Genomic DNA, 27,935 nt, shown 5'->3' with positions numbered 1-27,935 from the left:
TCACAGAATCAACAACGTAGTTTTATTTAAGGCAGAGGCAGGGAAATGCTATGCCCCTTCACTGCCCCTCTCCTACCTCTCAGTCCTATCCTAGGTCAGACACTGGAACCTGCTGAAAAGGCTGATGAGGAGCTGACAGGCAGTTGACAGGGTTATGGACCCTTACCTCAAATCAGCTTCCTTTCAGCTATATCCACACCCTGAGGATTTAGGGGCCTGTAGATCTCACCTAAGGGAAACAGCTTTTCTGGTCCTCAGACGGGAGAGCTGGAGAAAGGACCCAGCATTCACCCTTCCCTGAACAGAAGAGACCAGCCTTCCCAAGGTGCAGGGAGGGAAGACCCTCAGAGGGGCTAGGTGAGGAATGACAAGTATGAGGGATAGAAGGTCTCTTGAGCAAAATCTGGGCAGGCTTGGCTGTGCCCTCACACAGGGTACGGGTTGTCCAGGACTGCCACTCCTGCTGCCACTCCACCATCTGCATGCTCAATGGCTTTGGTTCGAAGCAGATGTCCCACATGCTTGTTCATCACAAGTGTCTTTCCCTGCCTATAGAAAGGGGGACAGAAGACACACCACTCCATTACCAAGACTCAGCCCCCACAGCCAAATCCTTCCCTGGTCCCACGTGAGCAGTATATGAGTGACTGACTACACCCAAGAAAGTGCTAGGATTTTATAATCAGATCTGGGTTTGCATCGTTTTAGGGAAATTATTAGCTCTGTGTCTTTGAGCAAGTTACTCAGCCTTTCTCAATATCAATTTCCTCAATTTAAAATAGAGATAATAGCTCTCACTTTGCAAGATGGTCACGAGGATTAAATAAAGCAGGAAAAGCACTTAGCATGATGCCAGGCTCACATTTCATGTTCTGTAGCTGTAAGTTTCCTTCTCTCCCTCTCTGTCAAGATGGCTATGGTGGTAGTTGGGTTTGGGGGAACATGGCAGGCAGAGATGCTATTAAGTGGTTAGAGGGAAGGCTCAGGTCAGGAGCATGGTAGGATCTGATATTCCTACTTTGCTTGATCTTAGATTGCATATTTTGCAGGAAGCGGTTTAAGGGACCAGGAACTATTCCTTAAAAATTCCCAAGTGGTCTTCTCTTCCTGTTTCTTTAGTGCTCACATCCAAACCAGGGGTCACTCAGTCTTTCAGAGCCAACTGATTATCCTCTAGCTGGCCCATCCCACCTTTCTCCAGAACCCCTGGTGGCCTGGAAACTGGACCCAAATTCTCTTCTTCCCTGGGGTCTCCTTATAGTCTAGGGTTACTTTCTCATACTTCTTGATACTACTTGGAACTTCCTTTATAGCTGCAAAGCACTTGTCATCTGGGCTTCATTTGATAGCCCTGTGGGTGGGCAGGTTTTGGGTCCTTGGCCTCATTTACTAGATAAGGAAACAGGTAACATGGCTAGGGACTCGCAGAGCTGGGACTGACGCCCAGGATTCTTGCTCCCTGTCCAGTTCTCCTCCCCAGGCTCACTTGGCTGACTGGCAAGGAGGAGACCCTCTTGACTGGCTCACCTGACATAGACTCCAAAGATGCCCAGCTCTGAGATGCACTGGACCACTCGGACAGGGCTGCCAGGCCGTAGCAGACAATTTCCAAAAGGCTCAGGTTCTATCTTCTCCATGAGGATGTAGGACGCCCTCTCCTCGCTGTCTTTCAGGTGCTCCAGGGCCTGCACCATCTCCTCCCCATATAGGTTATTACCTGCAATAACACTGGCCAGTCACCCTCGACCCTCTGCCTACCTTCTCCACTCTGTGCCCCCATTTCTGTGGTCAAGGCAGCAGCCTCAGTTTCTAACACCAGCTCAGTGAAGCCAGGGCAGGCCTGGCTCCCAAGAAGGGAATGTCACTTTAATAGGAGAGCCCTTTCTCACATAAGCAAACACACCTCACCACAGCATCCTGCCTTGGTTCTCCTACTTGTCTATGGTTTTCCTTCTCAGCCTCCCTAACTGGTTCCTGCTCCTCTTCAATGTTGGAATTACCAAGGAATCCACCTGCCACCCTGTTCTCTCCTCCATGAACACACTCCCCCCCCCCCCAGGGAGATTTCTAAGGCTCCATCTATATTCTATGACTTGTTAACTCCCAAATCTTCAACTTAAGCTCCCTGTTCTTGACATTGCAGGGATACCCCATAGGCTCCCAAAACAAACTCAGCATGTCCAAAGAGAACTCATTGCTTCTGTCTTGAACCTGCTCTTCCTGGATCTTCCTGCTCCCAATAGGTGAAAGGCATCCTGACTCATATTTAACTCCTCCCTCTCCATTACCTGTCAATAACTCAGACGTGTCTCTTCAGTCTGTATTCTTACAATGTCATAGCCCTAGCCCAGGCCTCTACATTGCTCTTCTGGACAATTATACCAGCCTCCTCTATGATGTCTGTTGCCATTGTCTCCCCTCATCCAGGACATACTTTACCATGGCTGAAACATGGATCCTGGATCAGATGTGTATCCCTTTCCTCCTTAAATCTCTCTAATGGATTCCCACTACCCTTAGGATAAAATCCAACTTCCTACATATTTTTAATGGTCTCTATAATCATGTCCCAAACCATCTTTTCCAGCCCAAATCCCTGCCTCCTCCCATTTCTCATGCTGTACTCCAGTCTTACCAGTATTCATTAATCTCCAAATGTACCACACGTCCATGGACCAGTGCTTCTCCTTGAGGCTACTCCTTCTGTATGGAATACTCTCCCTCCTTTTCCACCTAGTAAACTCCTACCTATCCCTTAAGACCAAGATCAAAACTCATTTCTTCTGGGTCTGTGGACAGACATGATCCCTGCCCTCAAGGAGTTCAAACCAGGCAGCAAGATATCCAACCTCCTGATATGCCCTATCCAACCTCCTGATATGCCCTATCCCACTTCCCCACAATCTGGTCACAGGCACCTCAGACTAAACTTGTACGAACCCTCCAGTTACGGTTAATCAGGTCCCTCTGTGCTCAATATCACTTGATCACAGGGTCTTCTGGGACATTGTCCAAGGTGAAGGCCTGTGTCAGTTCATCCTATGTCCCCTAGAGCCTGGGACTGTGCCCATAGCAAGTGTGACTCAGCATTGGTAACAGCCTTCTTGCTCACTTCCCTTCCACTGAGCAGCCCTACTAAGGGGGAACCACCTACCTCCACCCTCTCTCTGGGGCTTTAGCACGAACTGGCTAGGGGCAGCAAGGGCCTCAGTAATGGCCTGGTCCCCTTCTTCACCCTGGCAGGAGGCAAGAAAGCAGTTACCAGCAGTCTTAAACCAGGGGCAGGAGCTACGGTCCTGCTGGTTGTGCAGAGCAGCATCAGAGGAATAACAGGAATGAGGCTAGATGCTACTATCTGGATGTCACCCCCAACAAACCCCTGAAGGCAGCAAGTACAATGAAAACAAGCTTTCTCTGGCAACAGTTCAGGGCTCCACAGTAGGAGGCATGGAGAACACATATAGATATTCCCCAATTCTTGCTGTCCTCCTCAGCTCCTTCCTCTTTCCACCTCTTATCTGGATCTCTACCTTTGTTGAGGGAGCTTACAATGGACTCCAGCCCACTACCAGCTCCAGCCTCCCCAATACATTGAATTCTGGGTTCCTGCTGTGGTGGAAGAAAGAGGCAGCCCACACACCATGTCCAGTGAGTAGAGGCCAGCAAATGTGGCACGGAGGCGGGCCACAGTCTCAGGCTGGCCAGGGAGCAACATCTCCAGCACACCCATTCTGCTCAGCTCCTGCTGCACCTTCTTTGTCCCAGCCAGCTGGGTGGCAATATCTGGGCACTTAATAGCACATGACCTCTCCAGCAGCAGGCGTGCTTCCCAGTTCTGCAGAGGGAAGAAAACAAAAGTAATTCTACTTCATTTCACTTTGGCTGACTTTTACTGAGCATCCATCAGATGCCAGGTATCATGCTTTCTTTCTTCACATTCATCATCTCCCAGGGTCACTGCATCTCTTTGTAAGGCAGATGTGGATTCTTCCAATATGTAGGATTCTTGCCCTCAGGGAGCTCACAGTTTAGCACAATGGTACATGACTATAATTAAAAGGGAAATAACAAGATAAGGGCATAGAAAAGTAGATGAAGAGGTTTGAAAGAGGTGAGACACTTGTGTATGAGCTCAGCTTCCTACTGTACTTCAAATAAAATCTAAACTCCTTACCAAAGCTCACAAGACCCTGCAGGATCTGCCTCCTGTCCCGCTTTCAACCATGTCAATTTCATGACCTCCCTGCATCCCACTCTCACAGTCCAGCCATACAGGCCGGTCAGTCCTCAAACACACAGATGTCACTCCACCTCAGGGCCTTAGCATTTGCTGCTTTCCCCTCTGCCTGAAAGTCTTTTCCTTTTGGCTTTTCCAATGGATGATTGGATCCTTCTCATTCTTAGGTCTCTGCTCAAACCACCCTATTTAATGTGGGTTTTTCATAATTCGCTTATCTTTTCACCCTATTATTTTTTTAATTATTATTATTTTTTTTAGTATTTATTTATTTCTTGGGAGAGAAAGAGACAGAGTGCAAGCAGGGGAGGGGCAGAGAGAGAGGGAGACACAGAATCCAAAGCAGGCTCCAGGCTCTGAGCTGTCAGCACAGAGCCTGACAAGGGGCTTGAACCCACGAGTGCGGGATCATGACTTGGGCTGAAGTCGGACGCCTAACTGACTGAACCACCCAGATGCCCCTTCACTCTATTATTTTATTCAAAGAGTTTCCCTCAACTAGAAAAAAAAATTTTTTTCTGTTTTTTCTTACTTTCTGATGACCATCTCCCTGACCAAAATGTGAGCTCCAGCACTTGTTTCTTTTGTATCCCCACTGTCTGACACAGTGCTCGGTAATTATTTGTTATTGTTGTTTAGTGAAGTGAAATTTGAGTAGTCAGGTAGGGTCTGACAGGTCAATAGGGAAGACACTCGGATTAGCAGAATAATTAGCAAAAGCCTGCAAGTGGGTAATCATAGGATGAATGGTCTGATGTGCTAAGAGTTTAGTGTGTGAGAGGCAGGTAAACAGCAGAGGTCCCCATTCTCAGACACTGGGGGATAACCTGTCCTTGAACTCCAGACTACATCAAACTGACCACAGCAGGATAAAGGCTAAGGCCTAAGGAGCAACATCCACAACCACCCATGCTGTCCTCCCTTTGATACACATTTCACCTGCAGCATCTTTGCCTGGTCTTTACCAAGAATCTCAACCACCTTTGATGTTCCAGGCAGTTACTGGTGCCCAGAACATCAGAGATAAACCCAGAGAAGTACTCCATTTTGTTAAAAGCAGGGAAGCAAAATTCAGAGATGAGCAGGGGCATTCCCAACATCAACTAACAAGTCACTAAGCTTTGCAGATTTATCTTCAAATTCTAAACCTTGTGTGAGTTTCTCAATTCCCTAAATATGTCCTCCTCCTTATGCACAGACTTATTTCCCTGTTAGCTCAATCTCTTTTTAAAGTTTTTTTTTTTTTTTTTTTTTTTTGGCCCCTTCCTGGAGCCTGGATCCCCCAAATCCCCTGTCCTGGAGCCTGGATCCATTTTCCCCATGGACAGTTTTGTCTTTTTCTAGTCAGCAAGTTTCCACCACTCCTAACCACTTTCTAGAGGAAAGGACCTTCTACAGAGCTTCCACCTCTATGGAACTGTTGGGTTCCTTATTCAGCTGGGTCTTAGGGAAAATCCTATATTCAAAAAATTAAAGATCTGGAAGGAGCTCCCTCATTTTTTGAGTGTAGTTTCCTCAGCTTACAGAAATTGAGCCCATAAAGGGTCAGAAACCTGTCCATGGTCACACACAGGCAGAGCCAAAGGCTCATGACCCCAGGCATACTGATCATGGTATTTTCTAACTTATTTCTCCCGAGTGAAAGCAGGGCTTCTTAGCTTCTCCATACTATGGATTAGGGGCAGGCGGAGAACAATATGTTGGATATGCTAGTGGACCAAGAATCAGAAAGCCTGGGAACTCCCTGTGAGATCTTAGACAAGCCCCTGAATCTCTCCAAATCTTAGTTTCTCCGTCTGTATAATGGCAATAATTATATACCTCACACAGTGGTTGTAAGGATAAAATGAAATAATGGATGTGGAAAGTAATTTTGAAACTACATGGTAGGATAGCAAGATAAGGTGGTATCATCATTACTGTCATTAACATGAATGGACAGAAAAACTTTCTAACACAGATAAAAGAGAAGTAAGAGTTGGCAGGAAGGAGCTGGTCAGTGGTATGGTGGAACTGGTTTGCATTAGCTACCCAGAGCTGATTGTACCCATCTCTGGGTTCAGAAATGTTAAGTAGGTCGGGGGCACCTGGCTGGCTCAGTCCATAGAACCTAAGACTATTGATCTCAGGGTTGTAGGTTTGAGCCTCATGTTGGGTATAGAGATTACTTAAAAATAAAAACTTTAAGGAAAAAACAAATGTTCTTGCTGAAGCAGTGAAAAAAAGAAAAGTTGGGTAACTTGAAATCGGCCATGATGGGAGTATACCATAGAAATCAGCAAATGCTACAAACTGGGGCTTTCCCCCTTAAAAAGATGACTATTTAACATTTTCCAGGGAGCTCCTGGGTGGGTCAGTCAGTTGAGCATCCAACATTGGCTCAGGTCATGATCTCACAGTTCCTGGGTTCAAGTCTCACGTAGGCCCTGTGCTAACAGCTCAGAGGCTGGAGGCTGCTTTGGATTCTGAGTCTCCCTCTCTTTCTGCCCCTCCGCCACTCACTGTCTCTCTCAAAAATAAACAAACGTTAAAAAAACATTTGCCAGTATATCCCTAGAAACAATGTGAATGGCTGAAGCAACATAGATACCTGAGGATTCAGAGTCTAGAAGACACTGTGTAGAGAGTGATAGATAGTAAAAAGCTTGTGGGAGAATAAGAGGTTCCAGCAGTAAGTTCCCTGAGGAAGAACTGAGGGCAGGGCCCAGGGAAAAACCCAGGTTATTGTGATGCCTGAGCTGGGTCTCCAAGGAATGACTTTGGGTCCTAGGAGGCAGAGAATAGTCTAACAGAATACCAACCTGTACACTGTACTGACTCGGCATGTAGCCATCCCGGAAATAAACCACAGCAACTTCCTGGCCATCCCTAGAACACAGAATGGAGAATGCTGCTATGTTAAATTATAACTAATATAGTGATTCAGTATATTTCACAGTGCATCCAAATGAGTTTGTCCTCTTTGAAAGCCAGACCACACAGGCTGCCTAGTCAGGGGTTCACTGGAAGCAATGAAACTAGATACACCCATACCACTACTTCTTCCACTAAAAACATGAAGGTATGCAGTGAAGAATGCTTTAGAATATTCTAGATCTAGAGTCATTGTAGGAAGCCCACAGGGAAGCAAGAAAGCAACCAGAATCAAATCAGATAAATAAATAAAAAAAACATTTTTTTTAAATGTTTATTTATTTTTGAGAGAGGCAGGGAGACAGAGCACAAGTGGGGGAGGGGCAGACAGAGAGGGAGACACAGAATCCAAAGCAGGCTCCAGGCTCTGAGCTGTCAGCACAGAGCCCAATGCGGGGCTTGAACCCATAAGCTGAGCCACCTGGACACCCCAAGATAAATTTTTTTTTTTAAGTGGGCTAAAAATTACTGAGCCTCAGAATCATATTGCCATGCCTACCAAAACACGTTGCATTATACTACTTGAGGGCAGCCTGGGTGGCTCAGTTAAGCGTCCAACTTCGGCTCAGGTCATGATCTCATGGTTCATGAGGTTGAGCCCCTTGTCAGGCTCTGTGCTGACAGCTCAGACCCTGGAGCCTGCTTCAGATTCTGTGTCTCCCTCTCTCTCTGCCCCTCCCCCACTCGTGCTCTGTCTCTCTCTCTTCTCTCTCAAAAATAAACATTAAAAAAAAAAAGTAGCTGAAACCAGGCTGAGATTTTTTGAAATGGTAGGCATAAGGGTGCAGAGATGCAAAATTATGAGTCTAGCTAAGACACAGACTTTTTATTTATTTTTAATTTATTTTTTTTAATATGAAATTTATTGTCAAATTGGTTTCCATACAACACCCAGTGCTCATCCCAACAGGTGCCCGAGACTATCTTTTTAAAGACCTTCCCCTTTCTTTGGCTTATTTGATACTGTCTGGAAAGTAAATTAATGACTTTGTTATGATAAAAGCACATTTTGAGAAAAGTGGTACTATGAAATTTCATGGAGGTTCTTTTTTTTTTTTTTAATGTTTATTCATTTAACATCTTTGAGAGAGAGAGAGACAGAATGTGAGTGGGTAAGGGGCACAGAGAGAGGGAGACACAGAATCCAAAGCAGACTCCAGGCTCTGAGCTGTCAGCACAGAGCCTGATGTGGGGCTCGAATCCACGAACTGTGAGATCATGACCTGAGCTGAAGTTGGATGCTTAAGTGACTGAGCCACCTAGGGGCCTTTCAATGGAGGTCCTTAATTTTAAGAATCACAGATTAGGGGCATGTGGGTGGCTCAATCAGTTAAGCATCTGACTCTTGATTTCGGCTCATGTCATGATCTCAGTTTGTGAACTTGAGCCCTGCATCAGGCTCTGTGCTGATAGCACAGAGCCTGCTTGGGCTTCTCTGTCTCCCTTTCCTTCTGCCCCTCCCCTGCTCACACTCTCTCTCAAAAATAAATAAAACATTTTAAAAAAAAAGAAGAAGAAGAAGAAGAATCACAAATTTAAAAAAAAAACAAAAAAACAAAAACCTATAAAATTCCAGGTCTAAATATGTGTGTTGCAAACAATGCTACCCAACTAAGTGGTACTAAAGTCACTTGGTGGAAGCCCCCTGCAGGGGAGCATAAGGCCTGGCGTGGAACACAAATCCAGGCCCCATAATGTCTTGCCTAAGCTCAGAGAGAAGCTCCCAGATCAATCACAGAATGAGCAAGCTATTCCTCTTCCTCCCTGACTGCTCAGCCCAACTGTCCAGGCCTGATAGCTACCAAGAGGGGCAAGAAAGCTTTTAGGAGTCCAGGGACATATGAACACCAGGGTTATTTTAAGAAGGCCCTTATCAAGAATGTTGGTAGCTCTGGGGTGCCTGGGTGGCTTAATCAGCTAAGGGTCCGACTCTTGGTTTCAGCTCAGGTCATGATCCCAGGGGTCATGGGATTGAGCCCTGTGTTGGGCTCTGTGCTGAGTGTGGAATCTGCTTAGGATTCTCTCTCTCCTTCTGTCCCTTTCCCCCATTTGCACTTTCTCTCTAAAAAAAAGAAAGAAAAAGGTCAATAGCTCTGATACAACCTTTTAGAAGCAGAATATGACCAAGCCTTCTCCAGACTTTCCTGAGAGGATGGGGTATTTTGCCCCTAAAATTCAGAGAGAAGGAAGCAACCCATCACATCTCCTAGAAGAAAGGATTACTGGGGGAAATGGGTAGCAGAATAAGTTTCCTAAAGTAGTAATGCTCCCTGAACACTTACATAAACAGCCTTCGGTCTTGGTCTAGAGACCCCTTTTCAAAGACATCTTCAAACCTTCGACGGATTACGTGGATATTCCTGGGAAAGATGGGCAAAGGTTAGAGGTAATGGATGCTCTGTTCTGAGTAGTTCTTCACAAGCCTAGGGCCATTATCTGGAGGTCTCCCCTCCTTTACTTACTTGGCTAGTAGCTCATTCTCTATAGCACGCTGGTCAAATATGTTCCTTTCCTTCTCTTGAGCAATCAGTAGCACCAGAGCGCTGGGGAGAGAGTGAGCACAGTTGGCTGAAGTGACTACAAAGCTTGTCCTCCCTCCATCCAACAACCTTCAGGAGAACACACCTTCCCTGAAAGAGCAGATATTCTCTCAAATCAGAAAGGTCTCAGGCGATACCTGAGGCTCTAATACATTATTTCCTGAAATTAGGAAACTTGAAAAAATGGAGATGTCTCTGTTCCTTCTCCAGTAGGTAGATGAAATATTGTAATGATGTTAATTTTCTACGCAAATTAAAACTTAGATTTAAAATCTCAAAAACCCAAGACAACCTTTTCTTAAAACTTAATGATTTTAAAATCTTTCTGGAAGAATAAACAGATGAAAATACTGAGGAATATTTTATAGAATAATGTGTGGGGTTGGAGGCTAATGACCCTTTTACTAGACTGTAAAAGCATATAATAAAGGAGTGTGTGGTTCTTGCATGATACATTATAATAGTCAATGGAAATCCTACAGAACCCTATAGAGCCATCCATAAATAAGGAATTATCTCTTGGGGCCTCCCAACATTACTCTGATCTACACAGGGACACGTTTGGTCCCACAGTATTAATGGTATCATTGAGGCTTACCTGACCTCTTTCTTTCTGCTATCAACATAATTCTTAAAGAAGGAGGAGCTCAAGGACAAAGGAAAAAGTTAATGCCAGGAACTGTCTGTTTGGCTACCTGAGGGACAAGGCTTTAGATTCAGACGTGAATTCTAAACTTACTAGCTATGTGACTTTTGGCAAGTTATTCCACCTCTCTGAGCCCTCAGTTTGGAGTACCAAACTCCATTTTTGCTGTAGCCGTATTGCTCTTCGCCCATAGCTTCTTGCTAAGACTCTTGGGTGGCCAGATTTGGGCTTAGGAATCTAAGTGTGGATTCCTTCCTCCTGTAACTGTCCTCTGGTCTGTTTGTCTCTGCTTTTCTCTGCCTCAGCTGAACCTCTTGGACTACATTCTGCCTGACTCCTTTCTACTTAACTGAAATACAGGTCCTAGTATGCCTCCTCTCCTGGCTTGCCTGAAATCTCTTGAGGGTCAGACGTGACATTAAGCTGAGTCTTAGCTTTGAGTTGGGTTTCTGAGAGACAAGCTAGAAATGGTGCTTTCGTAAGCCATCTTGCCCTGAGACACCCAAGGGCCAATGGCCTTGCTTTTCATATCGCAGCCTGATTTGCTCTCCTCATGGGTGGGAAGGTGGCACCTGGCCCAGGCTGGCCTACCTCCAAAAAGAGGCGGAGGAGGGAGGCTGAAAGCTGTAGGTTAAAGTGGAACCGCATTCCCTGGTTAAGTCAGCCTGCCCTCTGCCAAATAATCACAGCCAGACTCAGAAAACATATTCTACCTCCTCCTGCCTTCAGTTCTGAACAGTATTTTGGGAACAGGACTAGGAAAGTGTCAGCTAAGGAAGGTGAAGTGGCAGTAATGTGCTGGCTGGGAGTGAGGACTCCGGATAATAGCTCCCAACATTTTATACCAAGAATCCTTCTTTCTTATCCCTACTCATTCTAACCACAGTCACTATATTTTGAAAAAGTTTGAATAAATGTCTAAATTGGAATCATACTTCATTTTCCATGCTTTTTTAAAAATCTAAAAAATTATGAGATAACCGATGAAAAATTCATCTGTTCTATCAGTGCTTGAGCCTGAGTTTTTTGATCTATACTATGGGACCATTCCTCTTGGAGGCAGAACAGTATGGTAGAAAGAATGCAGGCTTTAAAGGCAGATAGACGTGAATTCTAAACTTACTAGCTGTGTGACTTTTGGCAAGTTATTCCTCCTCTCTGACCCCTCAGTCTTCCCTTCAGTAAAATGAAACTAGTACTCCTTAAATGGTAGCTGCTATTATTACTACTATTATTATTACCACTACTACTACTATTGGAAGTACTACATAATGATCCTGAGGGGTGTTGTTGTTGTTTTTAGTCTTTCAAGTTTTTAAATTCCGGTTAATTAACATTAGTTTCAGGTGTAGAATCTAGTGATTCATCACTTACACACAACACCCAATGCTCATCACATTAAGTTCTCTGCTTAATGCCCTTCCCCCATTCAGCCCATCCTCCCACCCCCCCACCCCCACTTCTCCTCCAGTAATCCTCAGTTTGTTCTCTGTAGTTAAGAGTCTGGTTTGCCTCTCTTCCCAACCCACCCCACCCCCACCATGTTCATCTGTTTTATTTCTTAAATATGAGTGAAATCAGATGGTATTTGTATTTCTCTGACTTATTTCCTTAGCATAATACTCTCTAGCTCCATCCACATTGTTGCAAATGGCAAGATTTCATTCCTTTTGATGACTGAGTAATATTACATTATATACACCCACCCACACACACACACACACACATATATATATATATACATACATACACACACGCACACCACATCTTTATCCATTCATCAGTCAATGAACATTAGGGCTCTTTCAATAATTTGGCTATTATTGATAATGCTGCTATAAGCATCAGGGGCATTTATCCCTTCAAATCATTATTTTTATATCCTTTGGGTAAATACCTAGTAGTGCAACTTTTTGAGGAACCTCCATACTGTTTTCCAGTGTTGCTGCACCAGTGTGCATTCCTACCAACAACGTAAGAGGGTTCCCTTTTCTTCACATCCTCGCCAACATCTGTTGTTTCCTGTGTTGTAAATTTTAGCCATTCTGACAGATGTGAGGTGATATATCATTGTAGTTTTGATTTCCCTGATGATGAGTGATATTAAGCATCTCTTCATGTGTCTGTTAGCCATCTGGATGTCTTCTTTGGAAAAATGTGTATTCATGTCTTCTCATTTTTAAACTGGATTATTTATTTTTTGGGTGTTGAGTTTTATTAAGTTCTTTATATATTTTGGATACTAACCCTTTATCAGATATGTCATTTGCAAATATCTTCTCCCATACCAAAGGTTGCCTTTTAGTTTTGCTGATTTTTTCCTTCACTGTGCAGAAGATTTTTATTTTGATGAGGTCCCAATAGTTTATTTTTGCTTTTGTTTCCCTTGCCTCTGGAGACATAGCTAGTAAGACTTGCTATGGCCGTTGTCAGTGAGGTTACTGCCTATGTTATCCTCTATATTTTGATGGTTTCCTGTCCCACATTTAGGTCTTTCATCCATTTTGAATTTATTTTTGTGTGTGGTATAAGAAAGTGGTCCAGTTTCATTCTTTTGCATGTTGCTGTCTAGTTTTCCCAATGCCATTTGTTAAAGAGACTGTCTTTTTTCCATTCCTCACCAGATTTTTTAAAGCATTTTTCAAAGCCATGAGATTTCATTTAATTCTCACTACCACCCTTTTAGGTTTTATTATTATCATCCCCCTTTTACAAACTGCTGCTCAGAGAAAAGAACTGTCTTAGCGAAGGTCATATGCTAGGTCAGCAGAAATGCCTATTTGACTTTCAAAATGAGAAGCCAGTCCCAGCTCAGGCACCCCATAGTTCCTACCCACCAGTGCCTAGTTCTAGGCACATAAGTCTTCCCATGTTATTCACAGCCTGGTTGGAGAAACCCTCTGCAGCATTTTTTTCATCAGTAGTTCCCCAGCTGACCCTTTCCTGGCTTCAGTCTCTTAAAAAACACTTAACCAAGAGTTAATTATTCATCTTATGCCTTCTAAATATTCAGAGTCCGAAGTTTCTTGAGTCTTAGTGAGGCTTAGCAAGCCCAGAGAGGCTCTCTTAGAGGCAATAAAGTGATTAAGGTTGCAGATTCCAGAGGGAGTGGACTATGGGCTCTACCACCAACCATCTGACCTTGAGCCATTCACTTCTCTGAACCAGTTTCCTCATCTGTAAAATGGGGGGAGTTGGGTGGTATCTACCTTGAAATATTTCATATGAGGATCTAATAAGATCCTACGTGTAGAGTGCTTAGCACAAAGTGTGGCACCAGTCCGTGCTCATTAACGGTTAACTATTAAAGCTATGTAAACATTGCAGTAACTATTGGTACAGTGCCGCCCCCTATATATACAGAAGTCACTTACCTGGCATCTTTACACATCTGGAACATGGTTGAAAATAGGAAGGAAGCAAAAAATGCCTCTAGGCAGTTACAACAGACACCACAAAATCACTAAGTCAAAGCTTATGCATTTACTTATCAAAGAGGCCCTCACACTCATTAGATGGTACATGACAACCCAGACCACTTGCTTTCCCAAACCATAGCAAATCAGAAAGGAGGTACAGGGATGGGAATGGAGGATTCCAAATTAAAGCACACTGACAGCAGTAGGAAGTAAGAACTGATAGTAGGGAGACAGGAAAACTGGGAAGAAAAGGAATAAGAACTTAAAGCCTAACAGTTGGGGCCATTAGTGCAGGCAGACAGCCTCACATGCCTCTCTAAGTCTAGATAGTACCTCTGTATTACATCAAGATACAATCACTAACAGTAATGCAATCATTAACAGATAATTGTGACCTCTAGCCAACAACAAGATTAAATTATAGTCTGTGTCTCTTATTTAAGAAGGAAGCCCAGAAACCCCTTAAAGTCTGGTACTTAAAAGTGTAAGCTTCTATTTCCAGGAAAAAAAATCCCTCATTTCCTAAAGATGTCAGGCGAAGAAGTTGCTTTGCACTGCACCCACGAATGCTGAATCTAAAGCAGGATTCTACCATTCTTTCTCCCCCTTACTTGGCTGAGCCGTAGAGCTCCCAGGCCTTGGTGATCCCCTGGGCCAGTCCCTTGCTGGGATTATTGGAGAGGATCTTGGCAGCTTCTTTGGTCTTACTCAGGACATTGAGAACATGTCTGTTGGAAGAGATGTCTTATTCAGTAATTGGATGGATCTAGAAGACCCCTCTCTGCCTGTGACTCACAGATCCTTACAGGAACATCACTTGGAGAATTAGCTGAACACTAAAAAGCATCTTATCATCATGCTTCTCAGGCCTGAATATACGGGGCCACCCAAACCCTGGCTCCGTGTATATGCCCAGAGCCCCAAGACCCTGTGTTTCTACTCTATACCAGCCTCCCTATGATCTGGAACGCCTTTCCCTGAGCACCAGTGCTTGCTATCTGGAATCCTGCTGCCAACCATCTGTAATCACAGCAACCTGGAGCATCACTGCTGGCTGGAAATGGTTGCTACTAGGGTCAAGCCTTCCAATGGGAAGCCACTGATCCCTCTCTGCCATGGATTCTGACCTCTCTTCAGGCCTTCCAAGCTCTTTCTCACTCAGGTACTGTTTCTTCAAGCTGGAATACTACTTTATACAATGAGGGAGCAAGACTAGATGAACAGTGATGTCCCTTCTCTCCTTGACATACTAAGACCTAATTACAAGTGGAAACTGCTACAGGAGAAACACATGACCCAGGGCCTGGGAAGAAATAGTTGGAATTGGAGATCCCTGTTCCTGCCTGTGACCGTAGGCCTATTAGGCTTTCACCCCACCGGTGTGCCCAGTGTTGCCCAGGGTACCCACCGGTGCACAGCTGGGGTACGGGAGGCCAGGCCCCCAAAGCTGGCAGAGATGGTGTTGATTTCAATCTGTTTCAGGACTGGGGAGCCATCTGCATTGCGCTGGAACATGTAGTCTGAGCGGTTCAGGCCCAGGAACACAGTCTGTGGGGAAAACTGAAGGCTGAGTACATTTGCCCAGGGCTGATTGAGGGCCTAGCCACAGAACAGACAGGTAACATGAATTCTACATAGAGATCAGAGTTGCAGGCTAATGCTCCAAAACCTAGTGGAATCATTCTTTTGGTCATCCCAGGATTGGTCACTGATGTACAAACCTAGTGAAGACCAACAAGAGGCAGATTTCCATGAGCTCAGGGCCTGGGCCAATTTCTTCTGGTAAAAAAAAAAAAAAGGGAGGGACAGGTCCTAGATTGGGGTGGAGTGGGGACTGGTTACCTGAGCAATGCCTTCTTTCAGGACTTGCTTGTAGATGTTAAAGAGGCGAGCAGTGAAGTTGTCCCTTTTGATGGTGCTGGAGGAGGAAATAGAGCATTTTCTAGGCTAAATGGGATCTTAAAGATCAAATAGTTCTACCCTCATCCATTGCCTCCTGAATCTTTCAGTCTGCTGACCCAAACTTGAACAGCCACATCAACCTGATAGACAATAGTGGTTTAGAACTCAGGTCTAGAGCCAGATAACCTGGGTTCAAATCCCGGCTCTACCACTCACCACTAGGCAACCTTAGAGAATTATTTCACTGTGTGTCTCAGTTTGCTCATCTGTAAAAGATAAAAATGAAAGATGAAGAGGAAAATAATTTTACTTCTATCATAGAGTTGTGGTGAAGGGTAAATGAGATATTATATGTACAGAACTGAGCATAGTGTCTGGTCCTGAGAGAAACTAAGAAATGTCATGTGATAAAACCATTCCATCTTTGAATATCTCTGATGGTTGGTAAACCTTCTGGTCGACATAACATTAACTCTCCATAGCTTCTCCTACACTCTGGGGCTTCCAAGGACAAGTCTTTTCCACCTCTTATACAGCAACCTCAGAGATGAAAAGACAGCAGTTATGCTCTGTGCACCAAAGCATTCTTCTGACTCAAGCTAAATATCCTTTTTTTTTTTTTCTTCAGCCAGTCCTCATATGATATGATTTCCTCAGGGCAACCTTCCCTATCTGGATCAGATCCTCCTGCCATGTGCTCTTAGAACTCTGTGGACCTCTCCTTTGTAGTACAGATTAGTTTTAAGTTTCTGTTTTATTTCTGTGATAACTAATGTCACCTCTCCTATTTGCCTATAAACCACATGAGGGTAGAGACTTTGTCTGTGGTAGCTCATCATCATGGCCCAGTGTGCTGCTGTGACATGTTATATGAAGTAGGAGTCCATCCAGTGTGGAAGAGGCACCCACAGGTAACTAACACCACACTTGTCTGTCAAGATTCAGGGCAGTCTCTACATCCCTGCTCAAGCCTAACTCACTCTCCTCACTTGTTACAGGGACCCCACTGAGCCCATGTAGCTCAGGCCTGCCCTGCAGTTCCTCTGTTCCCCAGCCAGCTCTTTCATGAGGCCTTTCCCAGCCCTTGGTGAGGAGAGTCCCCAGCTGGGCTTCAGCCTCCAAGAAAGTTGAGACACATTTTTGCTTTACTGAAGAGGTGTGTCCCTTCAACCTAGGTCCCAGGCTGCTATTCTAGCACATGTGATACTAGGGCTCTATTCCCGTACAAGCTAGGGTTTGTGTGTATTTCAGAGGACAGAGAAACAGGGAAGGCAAGGTTGTAGACATGGACTGCAGGAAAGGTCTCCACATAATTGCATCTTTAGGGCAAAGATCATAAATCAGGTTGCTCATATATTCTGCAATCCAGAATCAGAGGTACAAAAGCCAGGCCCACCCCGAAAAAGACCTGGGGGGAAGGTGGTGGTAGGGTTTGTACATTCATAACTCATTGCATTTTTAGTTTCAAGTCAATGGTTTCCAAATTTCTTACCATTATGATCCCTTCCCATATTCACCTTCACACCAATGTGCACATTTTTAAAAGATTGTATCTCTGGGGTGGCTGGCTGGCTCAGTCAGTGGAGCATGCGACTCTTGGTCTCGGGGTTTTGAGTTCAAGCCCCATGTTGGGTGTAGAGATTACTTAAAGATAAAATCTTAAAAAAATTTTTTGTCTCTAACAAAATAATTGTTTTCTTTTGAAAAATTAATCAGACATGCAATTATGTATGTCTAGTCTGTTTATGTATACACACACACACACACACACACACACACACACACACACACACTTATTTATTTAATTCTAAAATAAAGAATTTGGGGCGCCTGCGTGGCTCAGTCGGTTGAGCGTCCGACTTCAGCTCAGGTCATGATCTCGCGGTCTGTGAGTCTGAGCCCCGCGTCGGGCTCTGTGCTGGCAGCTCAGAGCCTGGAGCCTGCTTCGGAATCTGTGTCTCCCTCTCTCTCTGACCCTCCCTCACTCATGCTCTGTCTCTCTCTGTCAAAAATAAATAAACATTAAAAATTTTTTTAAAAATAAAGAATTTAATTCTAAAGTAAAGAGAGGGGCCTGAGTGGCTCAGTCAGTTGAGTGTCCAACTTTGGCTCATGTCATGAGTTCGAGCTCTGTCATGAGTTCATGTCATGGCTCATGTCATGAGTTCGAGCTGACAGCTTAGAGCCTGGAACCTGCTTCGAGTTCTGTGTGTGTCTCTCTCTGCTCCTCCCCCACTCAGACTCTGTCTCTCTGTCTCTCTCTCTCTCAAAAATGAATAAACATTAGAAAAAAAAATTGAAAGTAAAGGAATTTCCCTTGTCCCAGGGCCTGAAGATAAAAAAAGGATTAAGGGAGAAGAGACAGAGCGGTGGATGGGGTGAACCATTTCAGGAGTTCTGTATCCTCATGCCCTGGGTGGGGCCCAGTCTACCCCCCCATCTCACCCAGAGATAAGAGGGCTGAGGAAAAGAAGTTAGAAATCTGACTTTAAACCCAGTAATCTCCTTTGCCCTTTGTTTTCCCTAAAACAATGCTGACATTCCCTAATTCCAAATAGAAATCTCAGTCATCAAAGCAAGGGGCCATGGATCAGAGAATCACAGAATGTGATTGGAAGAGATCTTAGATTTACGCCAACATCCCTACATTACAGATGAAGAAATTGAGGCACAGAGAAAGAAAGGAATTTGCTTGCAGCCATATAAATGAGGATTAGAGCCAGGATTAAAAGCCAGCCCTCTTGACTTCTGTTCTACTACTTTTGTTTTCTCTGGGGGGTACCTGTCCCCAACCCCACCAAGTCAGCTGCCAGAGCAACATCTCATGGCTCCTCAGTCTTCCAGTCCCTTGGGTTCCAGCAACTCCCGGCCCCTATTGCCCCATCACCCAGTACCTGGAGAGAGTCTGCTCCAGAAAGGCTGCATTCTGGCTGACAGCATCCACCAGCATGTTAAAGTCCATCTGCACAGCATAGGCCTGCTCCAGCAGGGCACTGGGGACCAGTGAAGGGAAGAGCGTGAATGGGGCATAGCTTACCACCTGATCAAGGAGAAAGAGCGGGCAGGGGTAGAACACCTGTAAATGGGCTGTTTTCTTGTAAACATAATCCCATGAAAAGTGTAACCTACATTTATTGACACACAAACTGCCGAATAGTGGTTACCTCTGTGAAGGGAGGGAGAAAACAGGATGATGAAGGGATATAATGGGAACTTTCAGACTCTGTAATGTTCTATCTCTTTACATTAAAAAAAAAAAAAAAAAAACAGAAGCAAAACAGCCAAAACAAATAAACAAAACCACAAAAAATTGAGCACTTACTGTGTACAAGGCACTGTTTTAAATACCTTACATGGATGCGTCATTTAACTCTGTGAGGCAGATACTATTATTATCTTTTCTTTTTTTTAATGTTTTATTTATTTTTGAGAGACAGAGTACGAGCAGGGGAAGGGCAGAGAGAAAGGGAGACAATCAGAAGCGGGCTCCAGCTGAGCTATCAGCACAGAACCTGATGCAGGGCTTGAACCCACAAAGAGTGAGATCATGACCTGAGCCATAGTTGGACACTTAACCAAGTGAGCCACCCAGGCGCCCCTATTATTATCTATTCTTAATAAATAGATAAAGGGAATTGAGTCTCAGATTAAGTAACATGTCCAAAATTATATAAAGCTGTTACATGGCACTGGGATTTGAACCAAGGTGGTTAATAAACAACACACACACACACACACACACACACACACACAGCTCCTAGCCAGGGTCCTAAACCCAGGACCCTCGTGCCAGGAGCTCCCACCCCAGCCCCCTTGCCTTCTGGTTGGGGCAGAGGGAGAGTCTTGCTGGTAGGGCTGCATCAGAAGTGATCTCTGGCCCCCAGAGTAGAAGTTAGGAGTGGTTTCTCCCCAGTGTTGGAGACAGTGACTCAGGTTGCCAGACCTGGAGTTAGGCTGCATTCTGAGTTCTTTGGACTTTGGCAGAACCAGGAAACCCAAATACCCATCTGGAACACTATTTCTAGAAGGGGATAATGCATTTGGAGATTCACAACAACAAATGAACTAGAATTTGGGTAGGAGATGATAAAATGACCTTGTGATTTATATTATGATGTATTCCTGAGTTTAACCTCTGAGTTAATATCAATTTGCCATTATCATAGTATGAGTTTATGACATTAGAACTTGGCATTTATATATTTAAAAATATTTTTTGAACAAATGATACAAAATTCAAGAGACAGAAGGATACATAGTGAAAAGTATGTCTCATTCCCTGATGACCCAATTCTCCTCCCCAGAAGCAAATTGTATACTAGTGTCTCACATGTCCTTTAGACTATATGTATATACACATTTTTCTTTTTTTACACACACAGAAGCACATGGTACATATATTGTTCTGTCCTTTGCTTTATAAATATTTCAGAGACATTTCCATATATGTTCAAATAGATCTCATTCTTTTTAATGCCTGTAGAGTATTCCATTCTTTGGATATAAAATAATTTATTAATTCAAGTTTTGTCTTTTTTTTTTTTAAGTTTATTTGTTTATTTTGAGAGAGAGAGAGAGAGAGAGAGAGAGAGAGAGAGAGTACAAGTGGGGGAAGGCCAGAGAGAGGGAATCCCAAGTAGGCTCCACACTAACAGCACAGAGCCCAATGTGGGACTTGAGCTTATGAACCATGAAATTGTGACCTGAGCCAAAACCAAGAGTTGAACACTTAACTGATTGAGCCACCCAGGCACCCCTGAATCTAGCTTTCTGTTATGAACATATAGGTGGTTTCCTCCCCCCACCCCATTACAATCAATGCTTCAATCAATATCCTAGAGTATATATTCTAGGTATTTTGTGTGTGAAAAAGTCCATAAATTATAAATTTATAAAAATGGAAATGTCAGATAATTAGAGTAAATCCACTTAAAATTTTCATAGATAGTTCCCAAATTACCTTCCTCAAAATCTCAGAAGACAAAAGTGAGGAAGGATATTTGTGAGAATAAGGTTTTTTCAGCTTGAAGCTTTTCTGTGTTAGGCTGGGAATTACTGCAGATTACATAGGGGGTCACCTAATACCCTGAGTGCATGTGTGATGACAATAAGGGCATTTCCTTGGCTTTAAAACTTAGAACTCTGCTTCCTCCAACAAGTCTCATTTGGCCTGAAAAACTCACAAAGGCTTTTTCTAGTAAGACTTCCCTCTGCCTCTGTCCCCATGACTCATTATGCCCACTTGAATTTGGGATCCACAGTATACAGCTGTTCTCCACTGTGTATAGGCCAAAGGCTGAAACACACAGTCTTTTAACTTTTTATGGAGACACAGGCACAGAGTAATAGTCTTCTACTCTGAGAAAAACGGTAGCATGTGCATGACAATAAAAGATCTCCATAGTCAAAGAAACAAAGAGTGATGGGAAGAAGAGCTCCTATTTCACCTGAGGGGCCAGATTTTTTTTATTTCATGAAAAAAAAATCCAAACAAACATTGGCCCTCACATTTTAAAGACACTGATGAAAAAACTGTTAACAATGCTTGTCTCTGGGGAAGGAAACAGTGGCTAGAGGGAGGAGACTTATTCTATGCTGAATTCCCTTTAAATTTTGTAACCTGTTCATGTTTGTTTTTTGTTGTTTTTTTTTTAATTAACTCCCTAAATCTGCAGGGACCAGCTATTAATTCTGCACTTGGTTTGTCACCCCTACCTACAGGATAAAGTTCATGTTCCTCTTCCTCCCAGTATCCAAAGCCTCTTGATTATCTGACTTCGACCTGTCTTCTGTCCCATATTCAGCTGCATTCTCTTGAACATTTTGTGCCTTTTCCTATTTTAGACCCTCTGTTATGCTGTTCTTTTCTATTTATTTTTTAAGATCTAGTTCAAATACAACTGATGAGTTGCTCCTTCGTCTAGGTGTCCCATACAGTTTCCTGAGAGAGGCAGTAAAGAATGGAAGTTCAGAGCATGAAGTCAGGTGGCAAACTCTTTGGATTTGAATTCTGGCTTTGCCAATTCCACAACCATTTGAATGACCTCAGGCAAGTTACTTTACCTTTCTGGGCCTTGGTTTCCTCATCTCTGTTGTGAAATTTAAACGAGTTAGTGATTTCAAGCTGTTAGAATAGTGCCTGGCACATAGTCAATAATAAACAGTAGCTAATATTGTGCAGCAGGCTATCTATGTTTCCTCATAGAACTGACATTTAATTTTGTCTTGTGGCACATTCTCCAACTAGACCATGCGCTTTAGTGGCCAGAGTCTCTGGCTGACTCACCTGTGTCCTCAGTGTCTAGAATGGCCTGGCATAAAACAGGCACCTGACAAAGATTTGGACTGAAATCTCTTTCTCTTTCTCACATCCGTATACATACACATATTTCCTGTCTTTTTTCTTTTTGATGTTTATTTATTTATTGAGACAGAGAGAAAGAGAGAGAGAGCAAGCATGAGTGGTGGAAGGGCAGAGAGAGATAGAGACAGAGAGAATTCCAAGCAGGCTCCACACTGTCAGCGCAGAGCCTGACATGGACCTTCAATCCACAAACCCAACAGTGAGATCATAAGCTGAGCCAAAATCAAGAGTCGGACGCCTAACTGAGCCACCCAGGTGCCCCATTTCCTGTCTTTTTTCTCTGAATTGGGAATCTCACTGAGGACTATGCCTTTTCTAGGCTCCATTAACTTCCAGAAAGACCAAGTGTTGGACCTTCACACAATACCTATTGATTAATAGAACAAAAAAATCTTGGAGGGGAAAATGCTTAATCCTGGGTTCAAACAGTTCACATAATGTAAAGTTCACAAAGCAAGCAATTATATTCCCAAAGCCAGAGGCAGACCTTCCACAATGTCAGCCTACCTTAGGTAACAGCCATTCTCATTCACTCAGGCCTCAGCAAATATTTATGAGTCTGGACTCTCCACCAGGCCCTTAACTTAGTAAAAAAAAAAAGATGGTCGCAGCTCTTTAGTTACTCATATGGATTGTCACAAGGTATACTAGTAAGTAAAAAGAAAAAAGCAAGGCACAAAAGAGTTTGTCTAGGATGCTTCTTTGTGTAAACAGTGGGAAAAAGGAATATATACTTTTTTTGTTATGAGTAAACTATATGAAAGAATAAACAAAAACGCTAAAACACAGCTTGTCTTCAGGTCAGAAGAACCGGATGGCTAGGGAATATAGAAGAGAGGGTTAAACTGTAAACTCTATGTCCTTTGAATTTTGAACTATGACAATGTCTTACCAGTCACAAAATAAAAACTTTTTTTTTTTTTTTAAGGATGAGACTTTTAAAAAATGTGGTTTGGACTTAGCAGTTCTACTTTTAAAAGCATCAACCCTACAGAAGTACCCAAACAGGCATGTATGTAGCTGTTCCCTATAATGCTGTTTATAATCATAAAACATTAGAAATCAGGGGTACCTGGGTGGCTCAGTCAGTTAAGTGTCCAAGTCTTTTTTTTTTTTTTATTTAAAATTTTTTTTTCAACGTTTTTTATTTTATTTTTGGGACAGAGAGAGACAGAGCATGAACGGGGGAGGGGCAGAGAGAGAGGGAGACACAGAATCGGAAACAGGCTCCAGGCTCCGAGCCATCAGCCCAGAGCCTGACGCGGGGCTCGAACTCACGGACCGCGAGATCGTGACCTGGCTGAAGTCGGACGCTTAACCGACTGCGCCACCCAGGCGCCCCAAGTGTCCAAGTCTTGATTTCGACTGAGGTCATGATCTGACCGTTCATGGGTTGAAGCCCCTCATCAGGTTCTGCGCTGACAATGCAGAGCCTGCCTGGGATTCTCTCTCTCCCCCTCTCTCTGCCCCACCCCTGCTCAAGCTCTCTCTCTCTCTCAAATAAATAAACTTAAAAAAAAAAAAGGGCATTAAAAAAACACGTTAAAAATCACCTAAATAGAGGAAAGTTAAAATGTGATTCATCTATATATGGAACACTGTATCAGAATGAAGCTAATCCTAATGGAGGGAGTTGTAAAGAGTTCAACCGCAGATTGTTAAATGAAAAACAAAAACACAGGGGCGCCTGGGTGGCTCAGTCGGTTGAGCGTCCGACTTCGGCTCAGGTCACGATCTTGCGGTCCATGAGTTCGAGCCCCGCGTCGGGCTCTGGGCTGATGGCTCAGAGCCTGGAGCCTGCTTCCGATCCTGTGTCTCCCTCTCTCTCTGCCCCTCCCCCATTCATGCTTTGTCTCTGTCTCAAAAATAAATAAACGTTAAAAAAAAAAAAATTAAAAAAAAACAAAAACAAAAACAAAAACACAATCACAAAATAATCTGCATGATCTGTGTGATCCAATTTGTGTTTTAGAAAACTATATATTTTGGGGCACCTAGCTGGCTCAGTTGGAAGAGCATGTGACTCTTGATCTGAGGGGTCATGGGTTTGAGCCCCACATTAGATGTGGAGGTTACTTTAAAAAAAAACTTAAAGGGGCACCTGGGTGGCTCAGTCGGTAAGCGTCCAACTTTGGCTCAGGTCATGATCTCACAGTTCGTGAGTTAGAATCCCCCATCGGGCTCTGGGCTGACGGCTTGGAGCCTGGAGCCTGCTTCAGATTCTGGGTCGCCCTCTCTTTCTGCTCCTCCCCCACTCACACGCTCTCAAAAATAAAAACATTTAAAAAAAAACTTAAAAAGAAAAGAAAATCATATATTTCTTTATATACACATATATGTATATAAATGCACAGAGAAGGATGTACACAGACCAGTTGTACAGATATACTCCCCCTCTGCAGTGTGATTAGGTAGTCTTAAAAAATAATAGCTCACTGGACAAAGTGTTTCACATGAATTATCTTCTCATTCTCTTACCAACTTGAAGAGGCAGGTCCCATTATTATCCCTTTTTTATTCTATGAAGAAACTGCAGCTGAGAGAGGTTATGTAACTTACCTAAGTCATACTAGAAACTCCAGACTTAAATTTTATGATTACTCTCAGCAGGCTTTTTACATATATCTAGAGATCAATTTTAGTTATTGAAAAAGATAAAATAAAGCAAAAAAGATGTCTCGACCTAAAGGAGCTGCTTTTAGCCTGGCAGGGACCAGAAAGTGAGCATTAGGATCCAGAGCAGTGTCGTCAGTGCTTGTGAGGAGGGGTCAGGGGCTTACATCGGAGGAACTGGGCTCCTGCAAGGTCCTCAGCAGCACTCCCTCAGCCAGGGCCCGGTCCACAGCCTGCCGTGCCAGCTCCTCCAGCTGCTGCTCATCCTGCAAGAGGCTCCCCCAGCCGGTGGCCATCCCAACCTGCAACAGGAGAGGGGAATGATTGGTGATGGGTTGCCTGGGGCCCACCCAGCAACCAATGAAACTGGCAGTGTGGTACAGGGGAGTGAACACTGGATGGCAGCTCTCAACTTCCATGAGTGCAAAATGGAAAGCCTGACAAAGCATTTCCACTGCCACTCTCTTGGTTCCTAATACAATGATGGCATTATTCTTACAGTAAGGAAGTGGAATCTCAGACTGGTAAAACCTGGATTTGAACCCAGGTCTCAGGACTCCCAGCCCAGGCCTTTTACATTGGAGAAAGAGGCACTAATGTCATATGTGATTGGGGCAAGTTCCTTCCCCTCACAGAGTTGCAGATTCTCTACCTGTGAAACAAGGGGTATGAGGTAGACCAGTGGTTTCCAAATCTGGCTAAATATTCTGGGGAGCCTGGTAAAGAATACAGATTCCTGGGCTCCACTCAGAGATTCTCATGCAAGAGGTCTGATGAGTGGAGGGAAGGGCTGAAGCTCTGTATTTTTAACAAATTTAAAATCACTGCAAGAGAGTATTAATTCCCCTTCTAGCTCCAACAACCCAGGTCAGCAAATCTCAAATTATGTGGGGGGTGGGGGTAGGAGGATCCCTTTGTAGAATACTATGAAATGCAGATAAGGTGAACTCCTCCCTCACACTAAGCAGAAGCAAGCTCATTAGCAGGACATGATTACATTCCCTATATGGACATCTATCATCACAGCAGCAAGACAAAATATTTTTGAGAAATCACATTAGCAGAATAGAAATAACTGAAACCCAAGTGCCCAATGTAATAGGATGAGGAGTCCAACTGGCTGCCCAGAGACACACAGATATGAACCAACTAACACCTTGATACTAATTTTACAGCAGGCCTCAGGGATTTAAGAAGATCTGAATAAAAATCTGGAAACACCAGTTATTAATTTTGGTTTGCCCTACTGTCATTTGATTTTAGGAAAAGAACATGGCTACCCAGCTCAGTTGTCCCCAGAAAGGGAGCTAGAGAACAAGTAACAAACTGGAGAACAACATTCAGTTCCATTTCCTTCCCCTTATAACAAAATTGGTGCGAAACCAATTATGAAAATCTGTTGGCCTCAGCACAACGTTTTCAAAGAATGACCATGTAATTTCAAGAGGATCCTAACAACATTTCTGTCCAATGAGACACAGATAAGGGCTCTACGACTACAGAGTCATAGTAGAGCCCTGGGGTCAGTCAGATATGGGTTTGAGCCCATAATATTACTTCCTTCATATATAAGGTCCCCATGTGAATTAAATGAGAAAAATCTGTGTGTAGTTCCTCAGCAGGGTTTGTAGCTCTATACATGGGAGCTTCTTTTTGGCTATACCCACTTTACAGGTGGAAGACTTGTCAGGAGGTCACACAGCAGGCTGGTGGCAGAGCCAGGACAAGAACCTATGACTGACATTAGAGCAGTGGAACCCTCCATTAGCCCCCATCTCTTAACATCTCTGGGATTCCAGCATCTCTGCCTGCGGTTGGACTTTTGTCTACTTGGTAAACACTGAATGGCATCTACTGCCACGCCCTTGACTAGGTACTGAGGATACAAAGAGATAAAACATAAAGATAATCACTATGTAAAGTGCTGATTGGGCCCTTTGTTTTTTTCATTCTATAGTCTCAACCCTGTGGCTTTGTTTGTTTTGCTGAGGACATTCAAATCTATACTTTCACAGTGGTGCTTTCCTGACTTCCAAACTGTAATAACCAACTGCTTACTGGGAGTCTCCACAGAACCAGAATAGAATTTGTCGTCTCCCCACAAATCTGCTCCTCCTCTGATGAACCCCACTCAGGCACTCAAGACTTGTACACACTTCTCTCCAACACCCCAGTCTCCCCAAATCCTATAGTTTTTATTAAATATAGATTGCTTTGAATTCCTCTATTTGTCTCCACCTCCACTGTCAGATGCCTGTTCCAGCTACCATCATCTCCCTGGGCGCTAAACAGACTCAAGAGTGAGGTTATCCCCAGTAACCAAGATACACAAGCCTCTCTCCAGCTCCCAGGCTTGGCACGTGCTGTAGTCTCTTTTTGGAACACTCCCCACCACTCCTGACCAGCGTTCACGTGTGTGTTTCAGAAGCTGTCCCTGTTCTCCGCCCAGGGCTTCTACAGCCCATTAGTTGCCCCTGTACCATAGGAATTGTTGTGTATCTTGGTCACTTCTCTACCTCCAGCACCTACTACTGTATTCAATGAATGTTAAATGAATGGATGACGAATGAAAGACTGGGGCCAGATCTTAAAATGCGCAGAAGAAAACCCAGTCGGACTTTATCCTGAGGGCGAGGCCAGTGTCTGCATGAGGCTCGGGGCATAAACACCCGTCTCCTGCCCAGGCTTGCCCCACTTCATGGGCCCGTTCACTCCCATTCTAGACAAAGTTTGGTTCTAATCGCTCCCAGTTTCTTTCTTTTTTTAATTCCGGCTCTGGCTCACTGGCACGGTGTCCCCGACACCGGCCCGATCTGGAATCAGGAGATCTGGGAAATCTGGGATCCACAATCACCAGCCCAACCCCCTCAATGGTCACCAATTTCCCCTTCCCTGCAAAGGGCATGAGCTGCAACATCTCCTAGCCTTCAGGATTCCAATAGCTGGCCAGAACCCTCCCTCACATCCTCCCGAAGAAGCTTGGCCCTTGCCGGCCGCCGTTGCCTTTCCCCAACCTACTGGTTCGTCGTCCTGCCGCGCACGGTACTCAAGCCCCTCGCGCTGTAACCCAAGGTCTAGAGGGCGGGGCCTCGATGCGACCCAACGCGTTTGCGCAGACCGCGCCAGTGGGGTATAAAGGGCAGGGCGGGGGCGGAGACGTGCCTGTGGAGCTGGACGGCGACCGGGAAGGGTCAGTCCGTGCGTGAGCAGCCTTGGCGTTAAGGGTTCCTCGGTTGGATCCAGAGAGACAGGACTTGGGAAGGAGGGGAGGAGTTAGGCTGGGTCAGCGAGGAGTTACGGG

At 44.2% G+C, this 27,935-nt stretch overlaps 2 protein-coding genes across 4 annotated transcripts in view; one reads left to right on the top strand and one right to left on the bottom strand.

Moving 5' to 3' along the window:
- On the bottom strand, positions 1–27,935 carry GSS (glutathione synthetase). 3 transcript variants are annotated; one of them, XM_042931149.1, is made up of 13 exons: positions 27,653–27,935; positions 24,802–24,936; positions 18,552–18,697; positions 15,598–15,673; positions 15,164–15,303; positions 14,367–14,483; positions 9,613–9,693; positions 9,433–9,510; positions 7,039–7,105; positions 3,641–3,835; positions 3,155–3,236; positions 1,528–1,717; positions 1–549 (listed from the first exon to the last, which is right to left on the bottom strand). In XM_042931149.1, the coding sequence occupies exons 2-13, from the start codon at positions 24,928–24,930 to the stop codon at positions 426–428; spliced, it is 1,425 nt and encodes a 474-aa protein (XP_042787083.1). In that variant the 5' UTR covers positions 24,931–24,936; positions 27,653–27,935; the 3' UTR covers positions 1–425. The 3 variants fall into 3 exon arrangements, with proteins under 3 accessions (XP_042787083.1, XP_042787082.1, XP_042787084.1); XM_042931148.1 differs by lacking the exon at positions 27,653–27,935 and having other exon boundaries at positions 24,802–26,313; XM_042931150.1 differs by lacking the exons at positions 1–549; positions 3,155–3,236; positions 27,653–27,935 and having other exon boundaries at positions 1,577–1,717; positions 24,802–26,313.
- MYH7B (myosin heavy chain 7B) overlaps positions 26,423–27,935 on the top strand; it is a 44,765-nt gene continuing 43,252 nt past the window's right edge. The window contains exon 1 of the mRNA XM_042931151.1: positions 26,423–26,507. The gene's annotated coding sequence lies outside the window, so the exon portion shown is untranslated. The remainder of the gene's footprint in view (positions 26,508–27,935) is intronic.

This window comes from Panthera leo, chromosome A3 (assembly GCF_018350215.1).
Source record: "Panthera leo isolate Ple1 chromosome A3, P.leo_Ple1_pat1.1, whole genome shotgun sequence".
Classification (NCBI taxonomy): Eukaryota; Metazoa; Chordata; class Mammalia; order Carnivora; family Felidae; genus Panthera; species Panthera leo.
The sequence above is the reverse complement of the archived record's forward strand: the minus strand, read 5'-3'. Positions and strand labels throughout refer to the sequence as shown.